This window comes from Tenrec ecaudatus, chromosome 4 (genome assembly GCF_050624435.1).
Source record: "Tenrec ecaudatus isolate mTenEca1 chromosome 4, mTenEca1.hap1, whole genome shotgun sequence".
NCBI classification, from domain to species: Eukaryota; Metazoa; Chordata; class Mammalia; order Afrosoricida; family Tenrecidae; genus Tenrec; species Tenrec ecaudatus.
This window is the reverse complement of record NC_134533.1, coordinates 20,300,983-20,315,738: the sequence shown is the minus strand read 5'-3', so window position 1 is coordinate 20,315,738 and position 14,756 is coordinate 20,300,983. Positions and strand designations below refer to the sequence as shown.

At 39.6% G+C, this 14,756-nt stretch overlaps 1 protein-coding gene across 1 annotated transcript; it reads right to left on the bottom strand.

The window, feature by feature from the left end:
- Positions 1 to 375: 375 nt before the first annotated feature.
- LOC142446480 (olfactory receptor 5AP2-like) lies at positions 376 to 1,314 on the bottom strand. The gene has a single exon (XM_075548229.1). The coding sequence runs from the start codon at positions 1,312 to 1,314 to the stop codon at positions 376 to 378; it is 939 nt and encodes a 312-aa protein (XP_075404344.1).
- Between the last annotated feature and the right edge of the window lie 13,442 nt (positions 1,315 to 14,756).

Here is a 14,756-nt window from a genome sequence, read left to right as displayed (position 1 = left end):
ATAAGGCAGTGCGTTACACAAACTGTGGATATGTTCTTAGGAGAGACCACCCTCGGAGAAGGGCATAATGCCTGGCAAAGGAGAGGGTCAGCAGAAAACAGGAAGCCCTTTACCCAATGCGCTGATACAGAGACTGTTACACGGGCTAGACCAGAGCCACAGTGAGGACGGTAGCGCAGACCCGGGCACGTTGTGCACAGGATCAATGACAATAGTCCATCGAGGCACAAAGAAACTAACAAAACATATATAAAACTATCTACAAAAACAGTATTGTGAAAACTACAGGCTCTTAGTCACAGAAATTTAGCTCTTACTTTAGTTTTACAAAGTTTTAAATACATCTATGTATTTTAATGTGATCAGTGTATACGTTTAGCCAGAACATAATTTAGTGCTCATTGTTTTTTTGAGGGCACCCATCACATCCTTATTTCTCAGGCTGTAGATGAGTGGGTTTAGCATAGGGATCACAACTGTGTAGAACACAGATGCCATTTTGTCCGTGTCCATTGAATAGCTTGAACTTGGTCGGAAATACATGAATAAGAGGGTACCGTGGAATATAGCCACTGCGGTTAAGTGTGAGGCACATGTCGAAAAGGCTTTGTGTCTCCCCTCAGCGGAGTTCATTCTAAGAATGGTTGTTATAATATAGCTATAGGAGAGGAGGACTGTTACAATGCTGCACCCCACAATACAACTACTAAAAGTGAATATCACAATCTCATTAATGGATGTATCTGAGCAAGAGAGGGCTAGTAAGGGAGGGATGTCACAGAAAAAATGATTGATAACATTGGACTTGCAGAATGAAAGGCGAAATGTGCAGCATGTGTGGATTGCCGAATCCACAAGCCCTACGATGTAAGCACCAGCCACTAGCCGGGTACAGACCCCCCCAGACATGGCAACTGTATAAAGGAGTGGATTGCAAATAGCTGCATAACGGTCATAGGCCATAAGAGCCAACAAGAGACATTCCACATCACCAAATGCCCCGAAAAAATACATCTGGATGGCACACATGTTGTACGGAATCCTCTTTGGCTCAGATAAGAAGTCAGCCAGCATCTTGGGAGAGACAGTGGAGGAGTAGCAAACATCACAGAAGGACAGGCTGCTCAGGAAATAGTACATGGGTGTGTGTAGTCTAGGGTCCACCTTGATCAGTAGGATCATGCCTAGATTTGCTATCACAGTGATGCCATACACCAGGAGAAACAGCACAAAGAGCCCCTGCTGCACATCTTTTCTGGCAGAAATCCCTAAGAATATGAAGTCGGTAAACAAGGTGTGGTTCTCAGCAGCCATTGCTTAGATCCGTGAAATTCCTGGCTCTGAAAGGAGGGAAAAGGAAGAGGAAAATAAACATCTGCTTACTGTTCTCCTGCTTTATCCCCACATCCTTTGTAACTTTTGTTTTTAATAATTAAAAATAAGTAATGAGTGAATGCTAGTTTTGCTTGCATGGAACAGACTCAACTAGAAAGATATTGAAAGTAGAGAAAATCTATGAAATTACTATGATAGGATTGCCTTTTATATTTCTATAGCTCCATTTTCTTTTTTCTTTGTTTTAGTTTATTATACTGTGAACAAATGCATACATTATATCATTTCATAGGTCAGTCACATCTTGCAGTATTTTACAATTATTACCACAATCAGTTTCTAAATATTCTTTTTCTTGTTGGACTCTTTCACATGGTCTCCCTTTACCGCACCCTTCACCACCACCACCAAAAACCCTTTCTAACTGCTGTTCCCATTGTTCCATCAATCCTTGGTTTCATATTCCGAAACAGAAAGACATATAACACAATTTCAAGAGAATGACCCCCAATGTCATAACACTCTGAAGTGAACCATAATATGAACAATTTGAACAAACAAAAATGAAGAAAATGTTGAAGACCAGTTCAGGTCCAGCAGCATCAGACGGGGGATTAACTGACAAAATTCACCTGTTCAATTCACGTTTATCTCTTTGAAATTGCATACTCATCTCTGTAAGGCACCCTCTTTACTAACCACTTTCACCCATCCCTTAATAATGGATAGAGGGAAATCAATGGAAGCTTATTTCCAATATAGTTCCCACAAATCTATCTTCAGCTCCCACTCTCATCGATAGCCTTCTGTAAACCAGATTCTCACAATTTAGAATCTGATACTATTCCGTACTCTGACTTTGGATTATTAGATTTATAACCCTTTGATGTCTAATGCTGGTGTCCTTCTTCCCCGTGAACTTAGTTGACATCTCACTTAGATGGCTGTTTGTTTGGAGACAAGCCTTTAAGACCCCAAATGCTACTTTATCTGATAGCTGGGCACCATCCAATTTATCAGCCACATTTTGCTATAACACACGGATCTTCTGTGTTTCCTTCCTGAGGGCAAGTACCTTATAGCTCCAATTTTATAGCTGTAATTTTATTACAGAATTTACATGGTCCTTGGCACACACAATGGGTTGAACACTAGTAATCTAAGAGGTTAGCACTATGGTAGAAAAGCCTGGCAAACTATTTTCTCAAAGTTACATCCAGTTAAAGCTGTGGAACATAATTCAACTTATAATACGTTGCGTCCTATAACTCAGAAGGCTTCAAGCACATGAGGTTTTTGTTTAGGGAATTATGTGTGCATTTTCCTCAGAATTTAGTCATATTATATTCACATGCATCTAGGCAGTATTATGATAACCCTTATCATAATGCTTTTTTTTGTCTCGTAGATTAATCCTTGATAATATGAAGTCAGATTCATGATTCTTACAATTAGTTGCTCCAGGCAATCCACATTGTATGCTATAAAGTTATTTTCCTCCCCACTTTTGTAGTTAGACCCTGTAATAAAGAAGCAGAGGTATTGTTGAATGAGCAGTTCAGGTAGTGAATATAATATTTTATGCCTCCCAGATCATTGCGGATTCTAAACCATAGTAGGTTGTTTGATAAAACATTTCCCATTTCTCCATATTAAACCAACAAACAAGACTGTATCCAAGACCTGCTGGAGGAAAACAGGTGTTAGTTCTTCCAAAAAAGGATGGAGAAATCTCTGTGAGCCATAGGATTAAATAAAATTATCACATAGAAATAAATCTATTTGATTCATTAATTAAACCTAATTATCACATAGAAGCACACCGAGGATAACCATGTACCCCTCTGCAAGTTTTTGTTGCTCAATGCGATTATGAAGAATATTTTGAAACTCTTTCTAGGGACAGGTGACAGAGAAATAAGACAAGGGTAATGGTTTCCTGTATGGTCTCTGTGCACCAGTCTACAAAAATAAATAGGTTTTAAACATAAGCAGACGATCTGTTGTAACAATAACTATATTTTGGAATAACTCCCATAACCTTAGAATCATGTCTGATTTATGCTCCCCACCCACAAGTCCAGAAATTATTGTACTGCTTTTCTGCTTCCCTTGAATACCTTTGAAATCTTGGTCTGGATGAAAAGGAGGTTGTGAAACTTGGAAGACCACTTAAACTGAGGTCCCAATATTACGTTTGACAGAAACCAATTACGTCATAAGTCCTATGATGCACATTCTATTCGGTGGGAGTATGATGAAGGTGAAATGAAGGTTGATTTTAAAAGAGAAAGAAAGAGAGGGTAGGGAGACCAGACAGTGATTGATGTCTGTAACAGTGATCTTTGTTTAAAGTACAAGACTACAAAATCTTGGCTTGAACTCATTTAAATTTCTCTGCCTGGAGACATAATTTTAATTTTTTTCTTTCCAAGAGAAGGATAATTTTAAAACTGAAATTAAAGTTAAGAGACTAAAAGTTATAATGCTCATAAAAACATTTCTGACAACCTCTCCAACTACAATTTGCATTTTATTGTACGTTTTGATAACTATAAGTCTTAATATACTTAGCTACAATGAAAACTCATAAAGAGACTCACTTTCCTCTGGTTTCACAAAATAATTTAAGTGGAAATCAGGAAAGAAAAATATAGTAACTCAATGGAAACAATCAAACAAGCATCACCACCCAAATACCAGCACCTGATCCCAAGTTCGTGACTTATTTCTTTGATGCAATTGTATCTGTAGACCTTCACTGTTGTCTTTTATGTCATTGGTTTGGCAACTATCCCTGCTTGTGATCCCTGGGTGCTCTACAGATTGTCATGTGGGAATAAATGACTTCTATAATTACATGTATTACCATCGACTATTTCACACAAGTACAGAAACTGCCTAAATGAATCCTAAATTTTTTCACAATTACTTTAATATTTTTACTCTGATGGCCAGTATAATATTACACTTACATTAAAATATATCAGATGAATAATAAACATCATTCAGGTACATTTTTTCTTATATAACCATTGTGTTTTGATTTTATAATATACACTACCTACATGCACACACTGACACGCTACACAAACACCCACGTACATACACCAGCACAAGTGTCTCCTCCCTAGTGAAATTTCTTTTGAGTTCTTTTGCCCACTTCCTCAGAGGGTTAACCGTTTTCCTCTTTTTGCATGCCAGGAGGGTATTATAGATTTTAGTAGTAAGCCTATTGTCTGTTGTGTCACTGCTGAAAATCTTCTCCAAGTATGTGGGTTGCCTTATTATCCCCTGGGTGAAGTCTTTCAATGCACACAGGTGTTTTATCCTTAGTAAATCCCACTTGTGGATTTCAGGTTCACCTGTGTATGTACCTTCCTTATTACAATTAGCCTATGTACTCCCTGGACCAAGGGTCTTAGTTTTGTCTTGATTCCTTTGATGATAGTCCTGATAGTTTGGGGTTTTACTTCTAGGTCTGTGATCCTCCTTGAGTTTGTTCCTGTGCATGGAATGATGAAACTATCATGTTTAATTTTTTTAATGTGGACATCCATTGTTTCTAGTACCACTTGTTAAAGAGGGTATTCACCTCGCACTTGATGTTTTAAGAGTCCTTTTCAAAGCACAGTTGTCTATATGCTAATTGTCTCATTTCTGGGTTTTCAGATCTTTTCCATTGGTCTGATTATCTGTCATTATGCCATTACATTGCTGTTTTGACCACTATGGCTTTGTAGTATGTGCTAAAATCAGGTAAAGCAAGTCCTCCTACTTTTTCCTTCTTAAGGGGTTCTCTGCTAATTCTAGGCTTCTTCCCTCTCCATATGAATTTGTTGGTCAGTTTTTCCAATTCTTTGAAGAAGGTTGTTGGTACTTGAATTGCAATAGCTTTAAACTTATAAAGTGCCTTGGGTAAGATTGACATCTTTACTATGTTGATTCTTCCAATCCGCAAGCATGATATATTCTTCCGTTTGTGGAGGTCACTTTAGGTTTACCATAGAAGGGTCTTGTTGTTTTCCTTGCATATGTCTTAATTATTTAGTTAAATATATTTCTAGATATTTCCATTTTTCTTGGTTATTGTGAAGGGTACTAACTCCTTGATCTCCTTTTCCATGGTCCTGTCCTATTTAGATAACAAACCAATAGAATTATTTTTGTAGATCTTGTATCCTGCCACTCTTTCAATTTCCACTATTGCTGTCGGTATTCCTTTTGTGGAACTTTTGGGATTTTCAATGCATAGAATTATGCCTTCTGCAAATAGTTACAGTTTCATCTCCTTCTTTCCCAGTTGGATGCATTTAATGTCCTTCCACTGTCCTATGTTGTTAGGTTGGACATCCAGTATGATGTTAAATAAGAGTGAGGACAAGGGGCATCTTTGTTTGGTCCCTATTTTCAATGGGATTGTTTTTGTTTTTTCTCCATTGACTATGATGTTGGCTGTTGGCTTGTGTACAAAGCTTGTATGAATTTGAGAAATTTTCCTTCAATTCCTCTCTTTGGGTGTCTTAATTAGGAATCAGTATTGGTTGTTTTTAAATATTTTTTTGCATCTATTGATTTTACCATGTGATTCTTAACCTTTTTCTTATCGATGTTGTTTGTAATATTGATGGATTTCGGATGTTAAACCATCCCTGAATCCCTGGCATGAACCCTACCTGATCGTGTTGGATTATGTTTTATGTACTCTTGTAGTCTACTGGCCAATACCTTGTTAAGGATTTTTACGTGTTTGTTCATTAGAGATATTGATATGTAGTTCTCTATTCTTGTGGGATCATTGCCCTGTTTGGGTATCAAAGTTATACATGCTTCATAAAATGAGTTTTTGTATGATCTGTCCTTTTGTATGATTTGTAATAACTTGTGGAAGATCCGTGTCAACTCTTCAATGAATGCTTGGTAAAAGTCTACTGTGAAGCCATATGGTCCAGGAATTATTTTTGTTGTTAGCTTCTTGGTAAACATATCTATTTCTTATTTTGATTTGGGTTGTTGAGGTTCTTAACCTCCATCTGGGATAACCTAGGGATGAATTGTTTTTCCATGTATTTGTCCATGTCTTCCCTATTGTTGAATTCATTAGAATACAGACTTTCATAATACTTTGTCATTATCCTTTTAATCTCAAAGGAGTCTGTTGTGGTTTCCCATCTTTCATCCCTCATTCTGACTATTGATGTTTTCTCCTTCCTTTCCTGGGTTGGGTTTGCCAGCGGTCTGTCTATTCTTTTGATCCATTCATAGAACCAGCTTTTTGCTGAATTAATCTTTTGCACCATTCTTTTGTCTTCCCACTGGTTTCACTCTGCCCTGATTTTTATTTTTTCTCTTCTTTTGCGATTAGAGGTGTTGATCTCTTGATTCTGTTCTGATTGCTAGAGGTTTTCTGATAGCATAGCAGTCATAAGTCTCTCTTCCTTTTTCATATCTGTTTTTATGACATCAAGCTACCTCTGATAATTGTTTGTGCAGTATCTGATAAGTTTTGATACGATGTATACCCATTCTCATTAGGTTATAGAAACTTCCTTAATTCTTTTCAAATCTGGGCCAGTATCCATTTATGTTGCAGAAAATCGTTATTCATCCTCCAATTGTTTGCCCGTGTTTGTCTGGTTGTCCTTTTATTGAGCTTCATCTCTACTGTGTGGTGATCTGAGAAAGGTGTCTGAGTAATTGCTGTGTTTGAACTGACTCAGGCTCGACTTGTGTCACAGCCTGTGATCTAGTATAAAAAATGAGACATGAGCACTTGAAAAGAATGTGAAACATTTGGCGTTTGGTTGGAAAGCTCTATATGTGTCTACCAGGTCCAGTTGCCTAATTGTATGGTTTAGCTCTGTAGCCTACTTTGTGGAGCTTCTCTCCCAGTGATGGTTCTGTGATAGTGGTGCATTAAGGTCACCTACTAAGATTGTTGAATATGTATGTGATTTCTTTTTTTCATCTTGTGTGTGGGGCTTCATTCTTGCCTTCTTTTCTCTCTGAGGTCACAGTATCTTAGTCATTGTTATAGGTATGTTGGCTTCTGATGGAGTTGGGCCACATAGTGGATTCCTGCTTGTGCTTAGTGGATGTTGGTCTTCTGACCATAGTGAACCGGCGAAGATCTTCTGCAGGGATGGCTGTCTTAAGGCATATTCTTCGAGTTTTTCATTGTCCTTAAAGACCCTTTCCTCCCTTTCTATCTTAATAGCTAATTTGGCAAGTTAAAGGATTATTGGGCAGGCCTTTTATTCTTTAAGTTTTTGCAAGATGTTACTCCACTCTGTCCTCCTTGTCATGGTTTCTGCTGATAGGTCTGAACATATTCTTACCTGAGTAGCTCTGTATGTGACTGTCTTCCTTTGTCTTGCTGCTCTTAAAATTTTCTTTTTCCTCAAAATTTGATAATTTAACTATTATATGATGAGATCTCCTGGGTTTTAGTCTTATTGGTGTCTCTGTGCTTCCTGTCTGAGTGTCTGATTCTCATTCCTCAAGGTGGGAAACATACTCCAGAAACTCCCTCCCTAATTTATCTGTAGACTTTTTTGTTGTGTCCTTTTCTGGTAGACCAATCATTTGAATATTTTCTTCATTGTAGCATCTGTCATTGATCTCAGGATTTTTTCTGCCTCTTTTATTATCTTATTGGACTGTCTCTCTTGTTTGCTGAAGTATATCTGGTTTTCTTCAAGATCACTGATACAGTTCTCTGCCTCCTCTAGTCTTTTCATACGTTTGGTGATCTTGTGTGTAGCTTCTGTTGCCTCAGCCATTAGTTCCTGTATTTCCCTTTGGTTCACAGATTTCTTCGCCTCTGTGGAGGACTTATTCCCTTCTCTCATGGACTTCATCTCCTCTATCATTGTGTCCTTATTCTGCGTTGGTTCCCTCAACTCCTGTATTACTCCAAGTGACCTTCTGAAAATTTCATTTTGTGACAAATCCATCTCTGATTCTTCTATGAACATCATTAACTCTGCTTTTGTGTTTTGTCTTTCTGGGTTTTCTTGTTGTTGAGTGTTGGGGAATGCTTTGTTTATGTAACAGCTTTGTAGAAGTGGGTACTATGTTTCTGGGAGACCAAGCGACTCTGAGCTCTTTCTCTGTGTTACTGTTAAACGCGTTTTTGAGGGCTTCCTGTGGCCCATTGTGGTGCTGGTTTGGACTGCTGTGTAGACAGTGTTCTATGGTGATTCAGTGGCCAATGGTGATGAGGAGCCTCAGTGACCGGAATGAGGCTGGAGACTGTGTGTATACTCCTGGGCTGAGTTAGATGTAGCTGTCAGGTCACGATTTGCAGACTCATTTTTCCCATTTTTAAAGGTGCCTAATAAAAATAAAACAAAGGTGGGCGCGGACTTGCTGCCATGGGAAGGGTTGCTGAGCAAAAGCAGGAACAAGTCCTGCCACTGGTGGAGGTGCCAGGAGAAAGCCGCCACAGAATGAAGATGCCTGGAACTGGTGGGGGAAGCTGTCATAAGTGGGCATGAAGCACTAAGCTGCTGTGGGACAAGCTGCTGCTGCTGTGGTTGCCATGAGGGAACGAGCTCCAGGTACAACCAAAAGTCTGAGGGGGTCAATCAGTGGGTTGTGGCCCTTTTGGAGATCTGAGCTAGTGTGGCCAGTGTGGAATGGGGAACCCCAGAGCCTGGGTCACCAATCCCCTGGGCCCTTGAGCCAGCATATATGTTTGGTATGTATGCCCTCTACTTCAAGGATGCACTCTAGGCTGCTTCTCGTGGGTCAGGGAATTCTGGGAAAGTACTGAGCCATGCTGCTGAGCAGGTCAGATGCCGAGCGGGTGAGCTCCACTGCCAAGTAGGATGGTTGCACTGCTTAATGGGGTGGGATCAGGGCCTCTTAAGCACCCCAGATGTGACCATTGTGGGGTGGAGTCATCTCAGACAATGGTTTGGAATGCCCCCACAGATGTAGGCGACACAACCTGCTACAAATAGGCTAGAGTTCAGCTCCTGGGGTCCTGAGTTGATGAATGTAGGTACACGAGCTCAGCAGCAGGACTGCTGCCACGTGGAGGAATGAGAACCATTGGAGAAAGGACTAGATCACACTGGGTAGTGCTGCCCAGAATTAGCAGAGAACTCCTCAAGAAGAAGGACAAAGTGGGAGGGCTTCCTCTCCCTGATGTTAGCACGTGCTATACGGCCACAGTAGTCAAAACAGTGTGGTACTGGCATAATGACAGATATTCAGACCAATGGAAAAGAGCTGAAGACCCAAAAATAAAAACATCAGCATACAGGCAACTGATCTTGGATAAGGACCAAAAAAATATTAAATGGGAAGCAGATGCCATCTTCAATAAATGCTGCTGGAAAAAATGGATATCTACCTGCAGAAAAATGAAAAAACAAAACAAAAACCTTACCTCACTCCATGCACAAGAATAAACTCAAGGTGGATCACAGACCAGGAGATAAAACCCCAAACTATTAGGGTCATCAGTGAGGGAACTGGGACAAATCTGAGAACCTTGGCACAGGGATTACGTAGGCTACAAGAAATAGGGAAGGATACAAATACACAGAGGAGACACAAATAGACAAGTGGGTATACTGAAGATAAGACACCTGTGTACATCGAAAGAATTCACCAAGAGAGTAATAAGAGAGCCCACTGACTGAGACAACATCTTTAGCAATGACACATCAGACAAAGGCCTTATTATTAAAATCTGCAATACTTTGCAAGCTTTCAATAAGAGAATAACTAATTGCCCACTGAGGAGGTGGGCAAAGGACCTGAACAGAAGTTTCACAGGGGAAGAAATTTGAATGGCCAATAAACATATGAGAAAAATGTTCCTGTTCATTAGCCATAAGAGAAATGCAAATCAAAACATCTATGAGATATCACCGAACACCCTCAAAGATAGACCAATTCAAAAATCAGAAAGCAACAAGTGTTGGAGGGGCTGTGGTGAGATAGGAACTCTGATCCACTGCTGGTGGACCTATAGGTATGTACAGCCACTATGGAAATCGATTTGGCGATTTCTCAAACTGATGGAAATTGAATTACCATACGACCCAGCATTCCCACTACTGGGCATATACACAGAAGTGGCAAGAAACAAACCACAGCCAGACATCTGTGCTCCAATGTTCATTTCAGCACAGTTCACAATTACAAAGAGTTGGAAACAACCCAAATTTACATCAACAGATGAATGGATAAAAAAACTGTGGTACATGCATACGATGGAGTACTATGCATCACAAAAAGCAGTGATGAACGCATGAGGCATATTGACACATGGAAAGAACTGGGGGAAATTATGCTAAGTGAAATGAACAAAGCCAAAAGGACAAGTATACCATGAGTCCGCTGAGGTAAGTTTATTTATACATAAAAAAGAGAGAACAGAAAGGTAAGTGCAAAAGGGGCACAGGGAAAAAGGTACTGTATACAAACACTCCAGAGGTGAGGTCCAGATAGTATGGCAGGGACCAGACCAAATACAGGGGTACATATGGTAGCCAACTAAAACGGGGTGGAGGGAGGTAAGGGGGGAAAAGATGTGTGATGGGGGAATAGGGCACTGACCCTCTGTTGGGGAGGGTATTGTTTGTGTCTCCACAGGGAAAAAGGGACCAGATAAAAAAGCCAGTGACAGATGAATGCAGTGTGCTGGCAAGGAGTCGGGAGCCAGTGGAGGGGCCTGAGTGCTTGGCCCCCGTACCAGCTATGTGGACAACTGCCCCTCACCCCAGAAGAATTGACTTTAGAGGACAGCCCTGAAGATGCAGTTAGGGGAGAGGGGCAGGTCTGATCAGCACAAATGGGAGCAAATGAAGGGAGAGGAAGAGAGAGTGGAACACATCCTGGCCCAACTGGCCTGGAGGACAATATCCCTGCTCGGAACAACCAATGGATAGAGTGGACAATATGGCTGATCCCACTATGAGACACACCATCCAATGATGGCCCAGGGCCCTAAGGGGGACAATACTGGAGACTCAGGACCGGGACTGTCCCAGACTGACCCTATGACACTGAGGCAAACCACTAAAAGCGTGCAACACAGCAACCATGGGAGCAGAGCAGGGAGCCATCAAAGGAGTACAAATGACAGAATCTGGGGCCAAAGCATGGTACCCCATTGGACCTGACTGAAGTACATGCCAAGAGATCAAAAATCAGACCTTGATCTATTTATAGTTTTTTCTTTCTTTAAAAATTTTTTTCTTTCAATTAATTTATTATTCTATGGGTAATTGGTTTCCATTTTTATTGTCATAGCTGTGCTCTCACTCATTGCCTATCTTTCAATGACTTGATTTTTGGTGCATATTATTATCTCTACAGATCTATCTAGATGAGATAGACTGGATGAATAGTCTGAAGGAGAAAACAATGGGACCAATGGTTCTGAGGGGACACGGGAGAGGGGGAGGAGGGGGCAAAGAGGTGGTGCTGACCAACCCAGGGACAGGGGAGCAATAAGTGATCCAAAATCAGTAGCAAGGAGGGTGTGAGAGGCATGGTAGGGATTCAGCAAGTGCAAGGTAACCTAGAGAAATTACTGAAACCCAAATGAAGACTGAGCATGATAGTGGGACAAGAAGAAAGTAAAAGTAAATAGAGGAAAAAACTAGGTGACAAAGGGTATTTATAGACGTCCAAAGACTTGAATGTACATATGTAAATATATTTATTTGAGTGTGGGGAAACAGGTCTGTGCATATATTTATAGGTTTAGCACTAAGGCAGCAGATGGACGTTGAGCCTCCACTCAAGCATTTACTCAATTCAAGAACACTTTGTTCTATTAAATTGGCATTCCAGGATGCACACCTTCCCGACACGTTTGCTGAATAAAATGTTTGCATAAGCAAATGTGCTGAAGAAAGCTGATGGTGCCCAGCTATCAAAAGATGTAGCGTCTGTGATCTTAAAGATTTGAAGATAAACAAGAGGCCATCTAGCCGAGAAGCTTCAAAGCCCACTTGGAAGAAGCACACTAGCTTGGCTGACCACAAGGTATAGAAGGACCAGTTATCAGACATCAAAGAACTAAAAATCATATCAGTGGGTGCCCACCTCCCTGATACGATCAATGAAGACAAACCTGTGCATAAGCAAATGTGGTGAAGAAAGCTGATGGTGCCCAGCTATCAAAAGATTTAGCATCTGGGGTCATAAGGCTCAAAGATAAACAAGTGGCTATATAACTCAGAAGCAACGAAGCCCACATGGAAGAAACACACCAGCCTGTGTGACTATGAGCTGTCGAAGGGATCAGGTGTCAAGAATCAAGGAACAAACAAACCATATCATTGAAAATGTGGGTGAGTGGAGACTCAAAGCCCAATGGTAGCCAACCGGACACCCCTTACTGGGTTGTGGAGAGGAGATGAACCAGGCAGGATGCAGGGTAGCGACGATGAAATATATAACTTTCCTCTAGTTCTTAAATACTTCCTCCACTCCACTATCATGATCCCAATTCTACCTTACAAATCTGGCTAGGCCAGAGGATGTACATAGGCACAGATAGCAATGGGAAACACAGGGAATCCAGGACAGATGACTCCTCCAGGACCAGTGGTGAGAGTGGCGATGCCTGGAGCGGGGAGAGAATGTGGGGTAGAAAGGAGGAACTGATTACAAGAATCTATGCATAGCCTCCTACCTGGGGGAGGGACAGCAGAGAAGAAGGCAGGGGGAGACATCCAACAGTGTAATATATGACAAAAATATAATAATTTTTGAATGATGAAGGGTTCATGAGGTAGGGAGGAGTAGGGAGTGAGGTGGAAATGAGTAGCAGATATTAAGGGCTCAGGTAGAAGGCAAATGTTTTGAGAATGATGATGGCAACAAATGTACATATGTTCTTGACACAATGGATGTATGTATGGATTGTGATAAGAATTGTATGAGCCCCCAATAAAATGATTAACAAAAACAACAGACATGACAGAAATGATTAATAGTATGCAATACTGAGTAGGCCATATGTTTTGACATTACTTATAGAATGGGGTTGAAAAAGACAATTGCCTGATTATCTATTAAATATGAATTTTACTCTATAATGTCAAAGATTTTAGTTGATGTTCTTAGGACAATGTATACTAAAAATAAATAATTCAGGCATCTCAATCATTATCTGACCTATCTGACTCAATAAATTAAATTATTCTAGGTATTATTTACCTATATCCACACTTATGAAAATGAAATTTACTCATCTTATCAAAAATTGCTTTTCATGACCATTTTTCACTTAGATGTGTAAGGAAGAATAGATAATTTGCTATGTTTGTATACAGTTTTTTAACCTTTCCTTTAAGAATTATAGCTAAATATGCTTTACAAATGAGGACAGGACCAGGATTTTAAAAATGTTTGTATTATTGTTTTGTTTTTAAACATGTATCCACATCAAAGAGAGACTTTAAGATTACAATTTAAATTTTGAAGTGAAATAGACCTGAGTTCAAATCCATAAAATACTGTTTAATTTTTAGCTGTAGAGCTTCCCTCTTAGGCCTTAGTTTCTTCATCTGCTTAACAATAATTTATTTATATAAACAAAGATATATATCAAATATATGACAACCTATATTGCTCTATGTATGTCCATTTCAAAAGGGTACTTGACTGCTAGAAGACTTCATACTGCTAATTATTGCTTTGAGGACGTATTTATTTTAAGGAAAATTCACACTTCAAGAGAGTCTCTAAAGTTGATAAAATTCTGTCAAACTACTATCTAAGATGTAGAATTTTATAAGCTTGACTCCTGAAGAAAAGATGGTCTTGTACATCATTTCGTGAAAAAGAGTGAGTCTACATGTTCCTTCTTTCCATACTCTTTTGAGTTTGCTTCCCAAGTCTGGGAGACTCTACTTTTAGAGACTAACCTCAAAATTCCTAGGTTTGTAGTTCGATCCTCCATCTACTTTTGACTTATCTTTCCAAAACCTCCCTTCATTCCTGGTTACAGGTTAGTAGAAGTTTCTTCATGGCTACTAATTTTGTTCACAACACTCACATGTCAGCCCCATTCAATAAGTAATGTCAAACATATGGCCTACTCAGTATTGCATGCTATTAACAAATTCTGTCATGTCCATTGTTTTTAAAGGACTGACCTTAATTTCAGTTCTCACTAAAGGAATGTATAAAATAAGGGAAGAGGAGCTAAATTATAACTTCATGTAATTTATGTCTCTATATTTTTTGTTCTAGAGGGAAATTCGACTATATTTTATAATAACAACCTAAAATGTAATGAATACCACTGGGCACTTGTTTTTTTTATAATTGCATTAATTGCTAGCCGATTACAGTTGAAAAGGCATATGCAATTAATTCAATTAAGTCATCAGAATTGATTGTAGGAGTGTTCAAAACAGTTCCTAATTGTGGTTTAGAAGCCA

Bases quoted from the DNA above. Each gene is read 5' to 3' on its own strand.
- LOC142446480 (XM_075548229.1), bottom strand. From the start codon at position 1,314: ATGGCTGCTGAGAACCACACCTTGTTTACCGACTTCATATTCTTAGGG.